The sequence below is a fragment of the Choristoneura fumiferana genome, chromosome 14 (genome assembly GCF_025370935.1).
Source record: "Choristoneura fumiferana chromosome 14, NRCan_CFum_1, whole genome shotgun sequence".
In the NCBI taxonomy this organism is placed as follows: Eukaryota; Metazoa; Arthropoda; class Insecta; order Lepidoptera; family Tortricidae; genus Choristoneura; species Choristoneura fumiferana.
In genome coordinates, this window is record NC_133485.1 from 9,195,695 (window position 1) to 9,211,010 (window position 15,316).

The 15,316-nt window shown below is 38.0% G+C and overlaps 1 protein-coding gene across 1 annotated transcript in view; it reads right to left on the reverse strand.

The window, feature by feature from the left end:
- LOC141434980 (membralin-like) overlaps positions 1 to 15,316 on the reverse strand; it is a 131,127-nt gene that overhangs the window by 6,506 nt on the left and 109,305 nt on the right. Inside the window, exon 7 of the mRNA XM_074097475.1 lies at positions 3,487 to 3,586. Coding sequence (XP_073953576.1) covers positions 3,487 to 3,586 — 100 coding nt within the window. The remainder of the gene's footprint in view (positions 1 to 3,486; positions 3,587 to 15,316) is intronic.

Below are 15,316 nucleotides of genomic sequence, written 5' to 3' on the forward strand. Positions count from 1 at the left end.
AACACGCCTTAGACCTTTGAGCTTAGAGCACGCACTTTATGATAGTAGTTGCAATCGTGAACAGCGGCAGGGAACTGAACACCTCTCAACAGCCGACTTAACACATCAAAGGAAAGCGAAAGCTCTTTGTGATGATATTTTTTCTGCCGCAAAATTGTCTTAAACACTTTACAGCTGGCGCGTTGATTATGCCGAGACGGTGGAAAACTCTTGACGAAAATAAAGTTATTTTGATTTAAAATGCAAAGAAAAAACAGCGGACGGCGAACTGCGTGGCACGAGGGGCATTCGGAAAAGAAGAAAAAATCCCTTTTCATTTAACTAATCCTGCAGCTAACGGAAAGGAATCACGAATTAGAAGCGAAGACATTGAATTAAATATAAATACAAAACAAACGGCTCTATGCACAACGTATACCCACACGTACACGCAACGTGTACGTCTGCTTAATACCTGCAAATCTTGATGATATGGATATTATTACGTGATTATTTATTTATTTTATTTGGAAACCCAACAGCTTAAATTAAATATTACGGGTTATTAAAAAAACATGTAACAATAAAGCCAATTAAAGGTTTCCACATATACTACGCATAAATATTTGTTCATGTATATGAAAAGGGAACACTGTCTAATTTACACACATTTCTCATTCAATGAATAGCTTTTTAATCATTAGGTAAGTAATATTGTTATATATTTATTTCGCTTTCATGATCCACGTACCTACCTACTCTAGCGATCGTGATGTATTTTGGTGTCGAAATAATTTGAGACCCTGAGTAGGACACAAGATAGTTTTTATCCCGGAAAACCGTAAGTTCCCGAGGCAGCACAATAAACGAATTCTTTGAAAAAAACAAAGTCGCGACATTTGATATGTAGATGTATTCAATACGAGTACACCTATTAAAAACAATGGTAAAGGTTAGAGAACTGTTTGATTTAAGTTCAACTATAATTAGTGCGAGATAGAGTGCGAGATCTGTAAGATTACCGCTCTAAACCGCGCCCCTGTAATGGCGGACGTCGGTTGTTTATTTAGGACTTGACAGGAATTAGGCCAAAGCGTGCCTATTATTATCTTGAATGGATCCCTTTTACAAAAACGAAAAATAGTATACCAAACTAAGACGAGGTGACAAATTGAATATTGTCGTCGGCGAGTCAGTGTGATATAAACACGGATTCTAGTTTGAGCTTGTTGTCAACAAGTTGCGACGGTTTAAATTAATGTAACGGACGGTCCCGCGTTGGGCGCCATCAATGTTATGCGCGCCGCGTCCCGACCGGGGAGGCGACCTCGTGAAATATGATTTTTAATAAGTTGACACGCTCGATGATTATAAGATAAGCCCTCACTTTGCATTCCGAAGGGGCTTCTTGTTTTTCGACGTCGGCCCTTCCCGCGCTGTAATCCAGCAGAGCCTACCGCGCCAGCTCGAGGCGTCCTCGTTTTGCATAACGGAGCATGTACATTTACCTTGTTGTTCTATCTCGATTAATACGTTATTTCATATTCAATCAATACCAGCTTTACACACTGATATCACAGCATAGGCAATACCTATATGCTGGATTTTCTTTTAAGAGTTTCATATAAAACAAAGAATGGATACTTTTAGGACAACGTTTTATGATAGTTAATCTATAATGCTCGCTCATAAAGCCCAGTTTAGATCTGCAATAACAAGCATGCAAGTTGCATTACATTGCGGCGCTCGATGGGTCACTTTAAAGTCGTTCGCTTTAAGGAATCTCAATGTAAGGCAACTTGCACGATTTTTCTTGGTAATCTAAACTGGGCTTGAGACAAATCCATACTTTGCGGAAATTTAGGTAGGCACTTTATGCCCAGTCTTGGCAGGCTAATGGCTGCCTTCCATATTATATTCAATATTATTACCCATAACTTCAGCGCAGCTATCGAGCATTAACTCTCGAGATTTTCACTTAAACGCTTTTTAAGGTAAGTTGGTACGCGATATTAACACATTTCATAACCGTTCGATCATGAAATGCTCATTAGATACAATAAAGAGGTAAACAAAAATTAATATAAAATTAATCGAAGTTCACAGTAAGTATACCGGAATTCAGTTACACTAACATTTTGTCAGATTCTCAGAGTTGAAAATGATTTTGAAGTAAGCACGTACGTACGTACTCCCAAAGATTTAAGTAAAGATACGTTATATGGTCACAAAACAACCGATGAACAGTTTCGAGCGCAGCTACAGCATACACACACACGCATTATTTCCACTTTGCTCCCGATATGAAAAACATATCTGCAGTTGTCCTTTTCTTCGACGCCATGTCAGTCAGCAGAGACCACCACTTTTCCCTTTTATACGCTTCATTTTCGTTGTGTTCATAAGCTATATTATTATCTATCTACCTATTTGACTTACGGACATAATATACTTAATGGCACAAAATTTGCCCCACTGCATATAAAATTACCTATTATTGCATACATTTGACGGTCAGATTTTTGCCGTTCAGTATATTAATTATTAGTACCCATTCAAAAACTTCTATAAAATAAGGTCAGGAACTTCCGCGACCTTTCAAATGACGTTGTTTAAATGCGTCATCTCGGGGCCCCGGCCGCGCGAGAAACATTACACGCACGGTTGTTATTTGGAAGTTGTCCCGGAAAACATTTGACAAAACTTTGACGCGGCAGCGACGTCCATCGCGCCAGCTAGACCGACAGATAAACGACGGCCAACGCATAACTTTTATTTCCACGACGTTATGGTTACAATTTGTAGCGCAACGCGGCGAAGTGTATGACTCTGTCACAATAACGTATGGGGACGTGATTTGTTGACAAATGTTTGCGGGTCGACCCAGCATTTTTAGAGCCGGCTAAGTCGGTTTTCGCTCCTCGTACTTAAAAATAATAACTGGAAGGTTCAACTGTGCCAAGATGATAAAATATTGCGGGTGCGTGTGCGTGAAATCAGAACTCGAGGGGCACACCTCGTGATCCGCGGAATAATGACGTGAGCACAATAAACTTTCATTTCGTTGCTTGTTAAAGTAACCATATCAAAATGCATGCGTTCATCATAACATAGGTACACAAACATTTGAATAGCATTGAAAGGGAGGTCCGAGATTTAATAACGAGTACGGGCAACGGGATGTTAATATCGCTTTAGACAAACAGCTAATCTGCTGATTCTTCGTGCGGGCACACACGCAACCGGCGCCCGCGGCCGTCAACATCAAAGTGTGCTTCACAAACAAACGACATCGCCCACTGATGTTATACAGACGCAGGTATCTAATCAGAATAAGCTAAATCCAGCGATGACCCCCTACAGGCAGACCTTAACGTTTATTTAGTTGACATGATGAAAATGTCAAGTGTTACTTGACTCAACTTGACCGCAAAGGGTTATGCGGAAAATTAAATACAACATAACGCAAACGTGTTAATGTTCATTAAATATTTCTGAAGTAATTACCTGTATAAAAAGCCACGACGTGACAAGCGCGAGGCTGCTGTACTGCCCGTTAAACCGGTAGTGGTATGCGTAGAACGAGAAATGATACAGATAGAAAAATCTGTGGACAAAAGAGAAAAAGTATTAATAACATCGATAAAAACTAATTATCCAAACATGCACATAGAATGAAAGAAGCTTATTTCGATAACAGTATTAATGCAACGCCACACGTCTCGGTAACAAGAACACACAACACAAATAACTGCGAGACCGTCTTTAAAACGTCAATTATTTTGACACACTAGAAGTACGAGTAGCTATACTTCAATTGCATTTCAACAAAAGACGTCCATTCAGAAGGAGCCAATCGTTGGGTGTCATATATTTCACTCGGTGGCGCTACCATTAGCTTCGTTATCTGCTTATTTCGGTGGATAAATTCCCAATGTGAGACGCGAGCGACAAACGGGTCCCGGAAAAGGGGAAAATGTCGCCTCGTTATCTGAAAAGGTTGCAATTTTATTTGAAATCGATATTCACTCTGATATACATTTTTCTCGTGGTGCGGTCTGTCGTTTTGTAAGGCGATGCCACATGTTGCTCTTTGTTGGTGTTTATATTTCAGTCGCGGCGGTTATTGTCGTCTCTTTTAATAAGTAAGAATACGGATTTTGTAATGTTGATAGAAAACAAACTCCTCCGTCGGCCATCTTCAAATTTATGGCAGCCATTTTGAATAATAGGTATAATATATCCAATATCTCGAGTTCTAAATATCTTAGAGTCACGAATTGGTGTCTAAATACAGTTTACGGAGGATACCAAACAGAACCCTGTTACGAAGCCTCCGCTGTCTGTCCATCTAACTGCGTGTCAGTAATAGCTATACTTCATTCAGGATAACATTGGACTCTAGAAGATCACAGAAGAAGGGGTTCTAAACATTTTTTGTGAAATCGTAATTATGATGATGATGAATAAAAGAATAAGATGAAGTCATAATTGTTGTTTATTTTGTAAGTAGAATAATACGTAATGTACTTACAAAATAACACATTACTATTGCGTAATTCGCTACGTAATATTAATTCAATTTATATTTATACATTTATTTAATAATTGTGTTTCGTGGACTCATCCGCTCTTATTCCCTGTTTAAAAATATTTTACTCGTAGGTCCTGCTATGAAGTTCAAGCTTTTTCCATTCCAAATTTCATAAAATTTGGAGCAGTGCTTCAGTTGTGAAAAGTTAACTATTGTATATGATTAAAGGTCCGTCACATTTAGATTCAAACTGTCGATTAAAAACTATAAAATAATGTACAAAATATTTCTTGAATTCTTTAGGTATTTTATAGGAACACGTTTCTGTTTTTAGCAAAATAGGATAAGTTTTTTTTATCGTTTTTAAATTATGATACGAAAAATAGCAAAGTTAATCTCACTAATATTAATATAAATGCGAAAGTTTGTAAGTCTGTATGTTTGTTTGTTACCTACCTCTTCACGTCTTATCCGTTGAAACGATTTAGATGAAATTCGGTATACAGATAGTACAAGTCCCGGGGAAGGACATAGAATAGTTTTAATTCCAGAGAATTGCATAGTTCCCGCGGGATAGCAACAAACGAACTCTACGTGAACGGAGTCGTGGCCAACAACTAGTTGATGAATAAATGAAACTAACATTTACGTCGTCGATATTATAATTAGAATTAAGTTTGGACCGTACACTAAAAAAATAAATTTATTAAATGACTTCCTAAAGCGTGCACTATAAAGAGCCTATTTTCCTTCGGTCCATTCCTATATTGAACAGACTGCAGACAGTTAAAATTTTCACAGAGTTTGTGTTTCTATAGGTACCTACTATAACAAAAATAAAATAAATCAAAAATTAAACAGTGCTCCCATATATGAAACGTAAGTTTATGACGTTTTTTGCCCACCCTTAGAAATCGATCTATCTCTAAAACCGTAATAGGTAGACACTTGAAACTTTCACAGATTATGTATTACTTGAGCCGCTATTATAACAAATAATAGAAATATAATTGTTAATTTACAACACATGTTAATTTACAATTGGTTTTTAACACAACTTTAGGAACAATGATGTTTAAGTTTGATTTTGATACCACTGTCTTCCAAGAATGGATTATTTTATTTATTTACAACATTATTTTTGGACGCGAAAAAATCAGCGTGGAAGACGTGGAATCGTTATCCCCAAGTGACACATTACCGGGCCTTTACCGACCAGGCGCTTCACCCATACGCAAAAATTGAATTTCACAATGTAAATTTTAAAGTAATAAAAAGAGTCTACATGGTGAGAAAAAATGTGAGTGAGACGATGGGAAGCAGCAATAAATGTCGCTATTGCCATATCATACGGTACTCGCTAAAAGGTACAGTAAATGATCACGTAACTCAAGCAATGAAACAGTGAATACATGCGTTAAGTGGAATGCGATTAGCATGTAATATGAGCACAACACTCTCTAATTAGCAGCTCCAGGTTTAATCCGACTTAGCTGCGGATATACACGCACTTATGATTAAATTAATTCGGTAGCAACTCCAAATGTGGCTTACCAATGTCAAAAAGCCAAGGCTACTGTAAAAGCTTAATCGTAACAAACAATTTTATCTAATTTTATACAGAATGAAACAGCAGTTACAGATAACGTCTTTTGAGCGAAAGCAATTTGAAAACAAAATTGAAACAAATGCTATTCACAATAAAGGACAGTAAACATCGAATTCAATAAAAGGTTGTTTGTAAAACGTCTAGTTCAAAGACAAAGAGCGATGCGTCGATTAAGTTCTTAAGTAACAATTTCACGGGTAGATCGCTCCCGGGATGAATTAAAGAGGGGCAAAGCGGAGAGGCAATTCCCGTGTCCACTGCTAAGCGGCTTCGCAGGCGTCGACTTTGAGCGACATCAAACGACCAAGATTAAGCATTAAACATACATGTTAGTGGATTTACAAGAAATAAGCGGCGTTTTCTTAATGTTACTTCGGACATAAATATTTTATAGACCGCCCGGGGCGCTCGGCGGTAATGGAAAGATGTAAATGACGTAGCAACTGACCTATGGTACTTACAGGCTTTTCTTGGCGCTATTTTTTTTTTACTTTATTGGAGAACCAACAGAGATAGAATCATACAAAAACATATTATGCTACAGGTACTCTGAAAAAATAAATAAAAGTAAAAATAAATTCAATTCACTAATTTTTTAAAATTTAGTATAGGTAATATTAGATTTCTTTTAAATATTTAATCTAAATAACCCTCCTTCAGGCAGTTCGGGTAAAAAATAAGCTCCTATGAATGTGAGTGTAATGTTATACAAAGTTTGTTCGACAATTTGTATGGGCAAATAACCCGTAAGCTCGATGTATAAATATTTCGATAACAACAACACATGGTACATAGAACCCAAGATAGAACCACACAGGTCTGATTAAACCTTTTAATACTATCATTCAAAAGAAATAACCAACATGAAATGCTACTTTTTTAACGTACTGTGAAGTCAAATTAATTAATCGGAATGTAAATAATAAAATTGACAGGTTTATGTTTACATTCAAACACCGGAAACAAAGCAATCGACAAGCAAACAGCGCCAAGTTATACAGAAGCACTTTGAGCTGACAAACGCTAAACAGGGGCAGGGGAGTCACGTGCACCGATTCACATCATTATAATAACACAACGTACAAACAGTAGAGTTCAGCGCTTCAGCTTGTTTAAAATATCAAAAGTCGAATGCCCATTTACAATTTCCCTTATTAGGTACATCAAAATTATTTAGAAGCCGAGTATGAGGAGGGGTGAAACTGAATCTTGTTGAACTAACTCAGTGCGAAATCACTTTTGCCTTGGCCTTTGATGTCGAGTGCGCCAAAGGAATGTTATTCAGTAAAAACATGCAAATTCGATAAAGTATAACACAATATTACGGCGCGCAGCTGCCGTGCCCGGCCGGCGCGACGCCGCTACAATACGCCGCGCATCGGAAAATGCTTTGAATATTATTTATCTGCTTCCGAACCCTGCCGCCTCCGGTCCGCCCCGGTCAAATAACTACCATTTTATTAACTCACCAGATGGGCGATAACTTGGAGAAAACTCAGTTTGAAATGATAACACTTCAACTGAACTAGCGAATCCTAAAAGATATAAAATAAAGAGTGCTTGCTTTAGATTTCCAAGTCCATTTCAGATGTGGTAATAGATTTAGACATCGAAATTCATTGACCACAGAAGGATCAACAATCAAGGAAGCAAATTTTTCAGAGTAACCTGAAAGTCATAATATTATGAGTCAGTGAAACACCGACAAAGATCTCCACATATGTAGATATGATAAAAGTCAAATTTCCGCAAGCCCAGTCGTGGCGCGTCACTAACGAAATGAAATTCCACAGAGCATTCCGCGTGGACGCGGCGCGGGCGCGCGACCGCGACTTGACACAATGCCGACTATCCAATAACTATTGCTAAACCGATCGCACTCAGAAATAGGTGAGAGTTTATTTTGCAAATCGACAATATGGTTGGATGATAAAAAAGCAAGTATTTTTTTACAAGGATACAGGTATAGTTAATAATCAGATCAAATTTTATCAATTTCTTCTTATAAATGGTCGCGAAGCGTCTTTCTTTCACCCAGGCCGCCCAGAAATATTCATTGGCCCTTTCTGTAATTTGATTGACAGTATTAGACTGTCGACGCAACTTAATAAGTATAATTATGTTTAAAATAAAATCGTATTTACATCATCATCAAAAGTTCATGCACTTATTTGAAACCTGAATAGCAAATTCCGGAGATGCAGTGAGAGTTGGTGTCGATGCTAATCGAGAGTAGAAGTTACGATCGACTCCGGCAAATGCGGTTCAACACACAAACTTGCTCCTGCCGAGTTCGCTGCAAATCGGGGAAGCCTCTAGGTAGTCTCAATACACCTACCTATACGCACCGATGCTGACATCGTTGATTTACAAAGATATCTATGCGAAGTATGTATATACGTTTACGTTGAAACGGCAAGCAATGCATAGGTACTTATGTAAAGGAAAATATAAACTATCGTTGCTAAGAGCTATTCTGAAACTATAAAAGCAGATTAACAACTGTTGCGAGAGTATGAATCTGCGGTAGGGTTCAAATTAGCCATAAACCGTCATCATAATTAACAGGCGCCGGCAACAAATCAGGAAGGCAACACGAGAAGTCATGTCGTGGCCTTCCGCTCGGCTTGTCAAAGGCGTCTCGATCCATTACAAAGATATTATACCCAAGTCGGGAGTTCCCGGTTGTACACGTTCTATTTTAGTGAGTTCGGAAGGACGAAGTTACGACTGCTAACAGTTCGAATCGCTGCGGATTGTCAGCTTCATCCGACCCCTGCTAAAGGTTTAAAGCCAACCAAACTCAACTTGCGAAATTTCAAACTTTTTGAATTTATTTCGAGCTTTCGCAATTGAAGCTTTGAAATATTTAAGTTTCAATAAATACCAGCTGTAATTATTTGACGACGACGCAAAATACGCAAATCATAGGAAATGACGATTCGCACCTGAACAACCTCAATAGTTTCAGTACTTAATGCTCAATCAAAGTTACTGCCTGTTCAAACCATCCTATTCTAGTTTTACATTAAATCACAAGCAAAAAACATCAAGGGTCGAAACAAAACTCAAGTTTTCTATACGTAATTGAATGCGAAATCATTATAAATTATTGAAATTAATGTTACGGCTTTTGGGTATCATTAGAGGCGGCAGGGCGCGAGCCGGCAGCGATTTGTCGCTGTCGGCGGGCCGCCTATTAAATTAACTTATTGTCGGCACTTCGGGCTTCGTGGCGCAGCTCTTACACGCGCTGCAAGCTAGGTCACGTACTACGGAACATTTTAAGCGCATTTCCGCTTTTTGAGTCGTTCGAGCCACGTTAAAAATTCTTAAGTCCTGACAGATTTACTATTCCGAGCCGCACCTTTGAATCAGTTTTGTTCTGTTACTGAGCTATTCTAAAATATGTTATCATAATATATTTGGCTTGCTAACAGAATGATGGATCTTCCATAATAGTGCTGTCACAGGAACACTATTGGTCATCTGCGTATGATGGATACGTAAGTTCGCAGCTAAGATAAAAATAAGCCATCTTAGAGCGCATGAGCTAACAACTAGGAGTCAAGAACAAACTAGGAGTCGAAGTGGACGCCATGACCAGAATCGGTCGGACATCATCATCATTATGATGGATTATATTAAAAACTAGCCGCTTGTCCCGACTCCGGGCGGTGGGTAGACCAGACCTGTATACTATAATAACGAAAATGAGACTAAATCTACCAAGCAAGGATCTTCTGTCCCACTCACTCACAAATTTTATTGAATGAAGATTTTTAAATCCATTTTTTTTACCCTTACATACATATTTTTCAAAAAAAATCTTGAATACACATTGTTCTGAACCGATGCGCGTATATACGTACTTTAATTTGTTTTTATTTTTGTACTTACTGTACTGACACATGCCAAAATTTTAAACTTTCAGATTTACCTAGTCACGCGAAAAGTTCACAATAGTCTTCGCAAAAGTGACTACCTACGCCCAAACGACGAGGTAATTTTAACGATATTTTAGCGTAATTCATGCCCGATAGTTGTTGCCGTGTAGATTTTCATATGGTTATTTTGAAGCTACGTTAAAAAATGTTAACAATCGTAGTTGCACATTTTCACTAAGAACTCAGTTCAGTTTTTATTATTAGAATATTAAATACTTAAATAGTCGTGCAAAATATAAAACACCAGATATTAGAAGGTCGGGCCCGTGGGCACCAAGAGCGTCGCTGTTTATTTGCCCTGAGACGTGTGTCGTTGGTGTTATTAAATTCCCGTCTTTTTTCCCTAATCCCGTTGTCGACACGGCCCGCGGGCCCTCATCGGAAATGGCATTATTTCCCAGCCGGAGCCCGCAGCGGGCACCGGATACTCCCCGCTGCCGATCCTCCAGCCCTCCAAACATGTTTGGGAACTTCCAGTCATTTCCTTAACGTCCACTTTGATATTGCTCTTTCTAGAAAAGTAATAACAATTTTAAGTTTAGTTGCCGATACTTTTTTTATTAGTCTGCGTCTGCGAAAAAGCCTAAAAGGAGGGTTGTATTTGACCTCTACTTAAGTTTGTGTGTCCGTTCTTATGTCCGCTCCGCTCGCAACTAGGTACCTACTCAACCGGTTTTAATAATGATAGCACTAGTGTTACTGTGGTTGTTTAGTAAAACTAAATAAATCCTAACGGCAGATTTTACGTCTTAATGTGATAGATAAAAAAATATTTTATTATTCTCATAACCCTTGCTAACTGTAACTTATTTAAAGGACTTTAAAAGTGGAGTAGGAAAATATATACAGTCTATATAAATAAATACCTAAATAAAAACTTACTTTTGCTTATACCTAGCTGTACACAATAAGTGTACCAATTTGCTTTATTGACAGTATTTTTTGAAATAAAATAGTAGGTGGCGGGGGCCATATAAAAGGAACATACATACCTACTTTAAAACCAAACCGCGTAACAAATGTTTACTGATTATAGCATAAACTGTATACCTACCTAAATGTAAGCATACCTACTTTGTGGTTTTTATTTATATCTATCATTCATTATAAATATTGTATTTTTTAACAAATTACATCACTAGGTACATAGTCATATCCGTTTTAATAAAAAAAATATAACATTTTGCTCATTAGCTAAATCCAATAAATTTCCTCATTAAAAGTCGTGGTCAAAATAAAACCACTTAAAATAAGCTCCGTGATAATGATAACATGCAAATAATTTAATCTCATTAAAGGCAGCGCTAATGAAGTGAACCGACATAAGTCAGCCGCTAATGAAATGAAACACAATCCTTATTTACTTTCGCCATTCAACCAGGCATTTTGTTCGCAGGATGGTTTGTATTGCGTTGCCTAACGGTTATCGCAATATTTTGTACCGCCGCAGGTATTCTGGTTATAAGAACATTTGGTATACCTGCAATATGAAAACATATAAGCTTTGCTTAGTTTGGGACTAGGTCAATTGGTGTCAAGTAGTGTGCTATGATATTTATTTATTTATTTAATATGAAAACAAATTATGCATAAACCTAGCGCGATTACGTAAAAACAAAACAACCAAAGCTAAGACATCAAATGCATGTAGGTGTCGACCGACTGATACCAATAGAAGCTTTAGTTAAAATTTTCATTTTTAATACAAAGCAAACCTTTTTTGCTGACTTTACCATCTGTTGATATCACTTGCATTATCATCGACATAATCATAATGGAAGTGGGTTTCATTTGCGAGATTTGGCCGTAACTAAACTAGCTTCAGCTAATACTAATAATTTAAATTTTTTCTGAATATTTAATTCATTGAGTGTCAATCAATTAACTTTCAAACATTTTATTTTATTTCTATCATATTTCTAGCTTGAAAAATATTAATAATTAATTATATGGTCATATTAAGTTTTGTTTTTGAGACTTGAGAATTTTTCAAACAATTATTCCGGCATTGATCATATGATGTTAATAAACCAGTAGAGATTAAAACAACCCTGTTTTCTGTGTATAATAAAAGAAAAGCGTGATTTAGATCGCTTATATACAAAACATGTTATTTCAAATTTCCGTTAAATCAAATGAAATAGTATCCTAAATCATACGTCTGAAAAATAATAAAGAATTAAGAAAATTAATTATCCACGATTAAACAGTCCACAACTAAAAATATATTTATAATTCATACATATTTAAGAAGGTTACGAAAGTGAATTTTTTGATGTCTCTATTATGTGTTATTCGATTTGGTCAAAAAGTTAATTACCAGGTAATTTCTATCAATGAGCCAAAACGTCTGTCGAAGTTAACAGAAATCAAGGAAAAAAACAGTGTATACTCAAAACAAACGCTAAAGATATCAAAGAGTCACAAAGAGCTTCTTAAAACGGGAGTATTGTGAAGTTGTTTCACGAACACTTTGAACATTTCTCACGTTCCCGATATTTGTCGCATTGGTCGCATTGTATGGAAAGTTGAGCCCGCCACCTGCGAGAGCTTATAAGGACTCTGTCCGAGGCCATTGTTCCACAACTTCCACCGTGCAACTTCTGCCTTCACTTATTGTGCGAACTCATCTCTTTCATTTTTAAATTTCTAAGTATCAGAACGTGTTGAAGATATTAGCGTCTCAAGTGCTGCTACAGGAAAATAAAAACCATTGTTTTTGGAACATTATATTTTTGAAACAAATACTCCTATTTGATTAACCGGGCCGTCTGTCAGTGTCACCGGTGACACAAGGCATAGGTAACGCTTTTACATCATTATTAAAACATGAATAGGTTAATGGTAGCGACGAAATACGGCGGTGATACTTCGTTTTGTGAATGCGAGTACCGTGTACCGACTTGGGGATCGCACTCGGATTTCATGCAGTTATGATGATGAAGCATTGCTTACGCTATTCTAGTTTATACTATAGTGCTTTTCTCCGGCGAGCCATTGTTATTTCGTGCGGAAGTGTTGAAATATTGTGGCGGAGTGTTTTCAAAGTGGAGCCGGAGTGTACGAAAATCATCTTTACGGCGTGTGTTATAAAGAAAGCAAGAGATTGTTCATTTAGGATTTAGTTTTTGAGCGGTCAGGGTGGGAGTTTGTGAAGAGAACTGTTCGCGTATGGAGTATGGTTGTGTTTCGTGTATCGGCGGGGGCGCAGGTGCCGGCAATCCCGCAGCCGTCGCCGAGTGAATCACGGTCGGTGCAGCGCGCCGCATACATCTTAGCTCACTCAGTGTCACACCTTGTTGCTCTTTACAAATTTACTTGCAACGTCATACACTACGATTAAGACGACTATGCACCTGCTATGAAATTTGTGTAATTACTTTTATAAATATTGCTAAGGTAACCGTGTCTTAGTTAGTATTAAAAGATCTTTTGTCCGTATCTTGCCATGATCGAGTTGCTATAAGAGGTAATTGGATTATTATATAAATAACTGTAAGATCATTTGATACCCTTATCTAGCATCTATTCATATGACGAGGCAGAGGCCGGAGTGTGGCAGTCCATTAAGTTCTCAGTATCACGTACAATAGCACACAATGGGCGCGACGGACGGCTTGACGCTTCACCTACAACTAATGCGACACTAATAAACTATAGCTTATGTATTTTTACGTGGTAGACAATATCAAATATTAAACAACAAGCAGACACAAGTCATAATACAATTTTTTTAATGCTCTTTTCTTTCCGCGAGTATATAAAAATCAAGGCAATAGAAAAATAGAAGGCAAGAAAATAAGCTGAACCCTGATGGACACTCCGCAGGGACACGTACGCCAAACTTGGGGTGCATATTGCCCTAGAAAGGGCGGATTGTTGGTCAAACAGACGTTTGGTTTGATAAATTCACGGTTGGTCAATCCAAGGGTCAACCGGGTGGGTGTAGTCATATTATCGATTTTGTGCCTCGTATTTACTCTACTTAGGTCCGTAAATTTTAACATTTACCTTTTCAACTAAATACTTTACAAAACACACAAGATTCGGATGAGGTTGGCACGTCCTCAAAGTAACTGCACTCAATTCGATTCGGCTTGTAGCCGTGTCTTGTTCAAACATCTCAGCCGGCGCGCCAAACATATCAGTTTCCGAGGCTCTACGGCGCACCTCCGCAGCCGTGTTTGTGCGAGCAAATATGAGGGAGGAAGGGTGAAGTAAAAAATGGTGAAATGCGCCCCGAATAAACACACGAGAAATAACGTCGTGGAATAATAATTGAAATCATATCTCGCGCGGCGGCGGGGGAGGCTAATGCGCTCCACAAACCGCACGCTGCGGCGAGGCGTGCCGCCTTAGTTAGCGCACGTTTTCTAGTGGCGTGCTATTAAAGTCTACATGTCGCCGATGCCATCGATATTCGAATCGATTGCAAAAAAAACTGCTAATTTAATGTTAGCAACACACGTCGTAGCTATTAATCTCAGCAAATCGAATAAAAGGTAATAGACGCACGCCAAGGGAGGGAGAGGAAAGATTGCCTTCATCATCAATGGGCGAGTCGAGCCCTATGCGGTCGCGATACCATTATTAGTGAGTTAACTCAATTTGTGGCATATTGTTTGAGAGGAGCTTAATAACAGAGGCGAGAGGTCGCGGGGCATCGTCATGACTACCCTTGATCCGCCGCGTCGCCCCACACTCAGCCCAAGAGTTCCCACTAACTAATGCCTATGTGGGAAAACATGTGTCTCTTTTATGATAGCCTTCTATCAACATAATGAATGATACCAGTTGCTATAGAACATAAGGGTAGCTATCAATTCGTTTCTAATTACAAATATGTAGCTGCACGTTAAATGCAAATGACATTAAAATTGTTGTTAATGAAAATTAATACCACTTGGTCAAGCAGTCTCAAAGCCGCATCAAGCACAAGCCTTTATAAATATTTCCGAGAATTGAAAATAATTTATCCATTGAGAGTTATTTAACAGTTAGCAGTACGCTTGTTTATTTGCACCGCCGAGTTTGCCCTCCGCAAAAACTACTTAAAATGGTAGTATTGGGCACAATATTACACCACGTGACAAGATGTTGTAGACCCTAAACTGTGTTGGGGAGAGTTGAAGTTTGAAAAGCGAAGTCATGGCGGTTACTGGTGTAGAAGGAATACAATTTGGGGTAAATTATTAAAACGAGCTGTCGACCAAACGAAATTAATCGAAAGTATTCTCTTAGAATTTG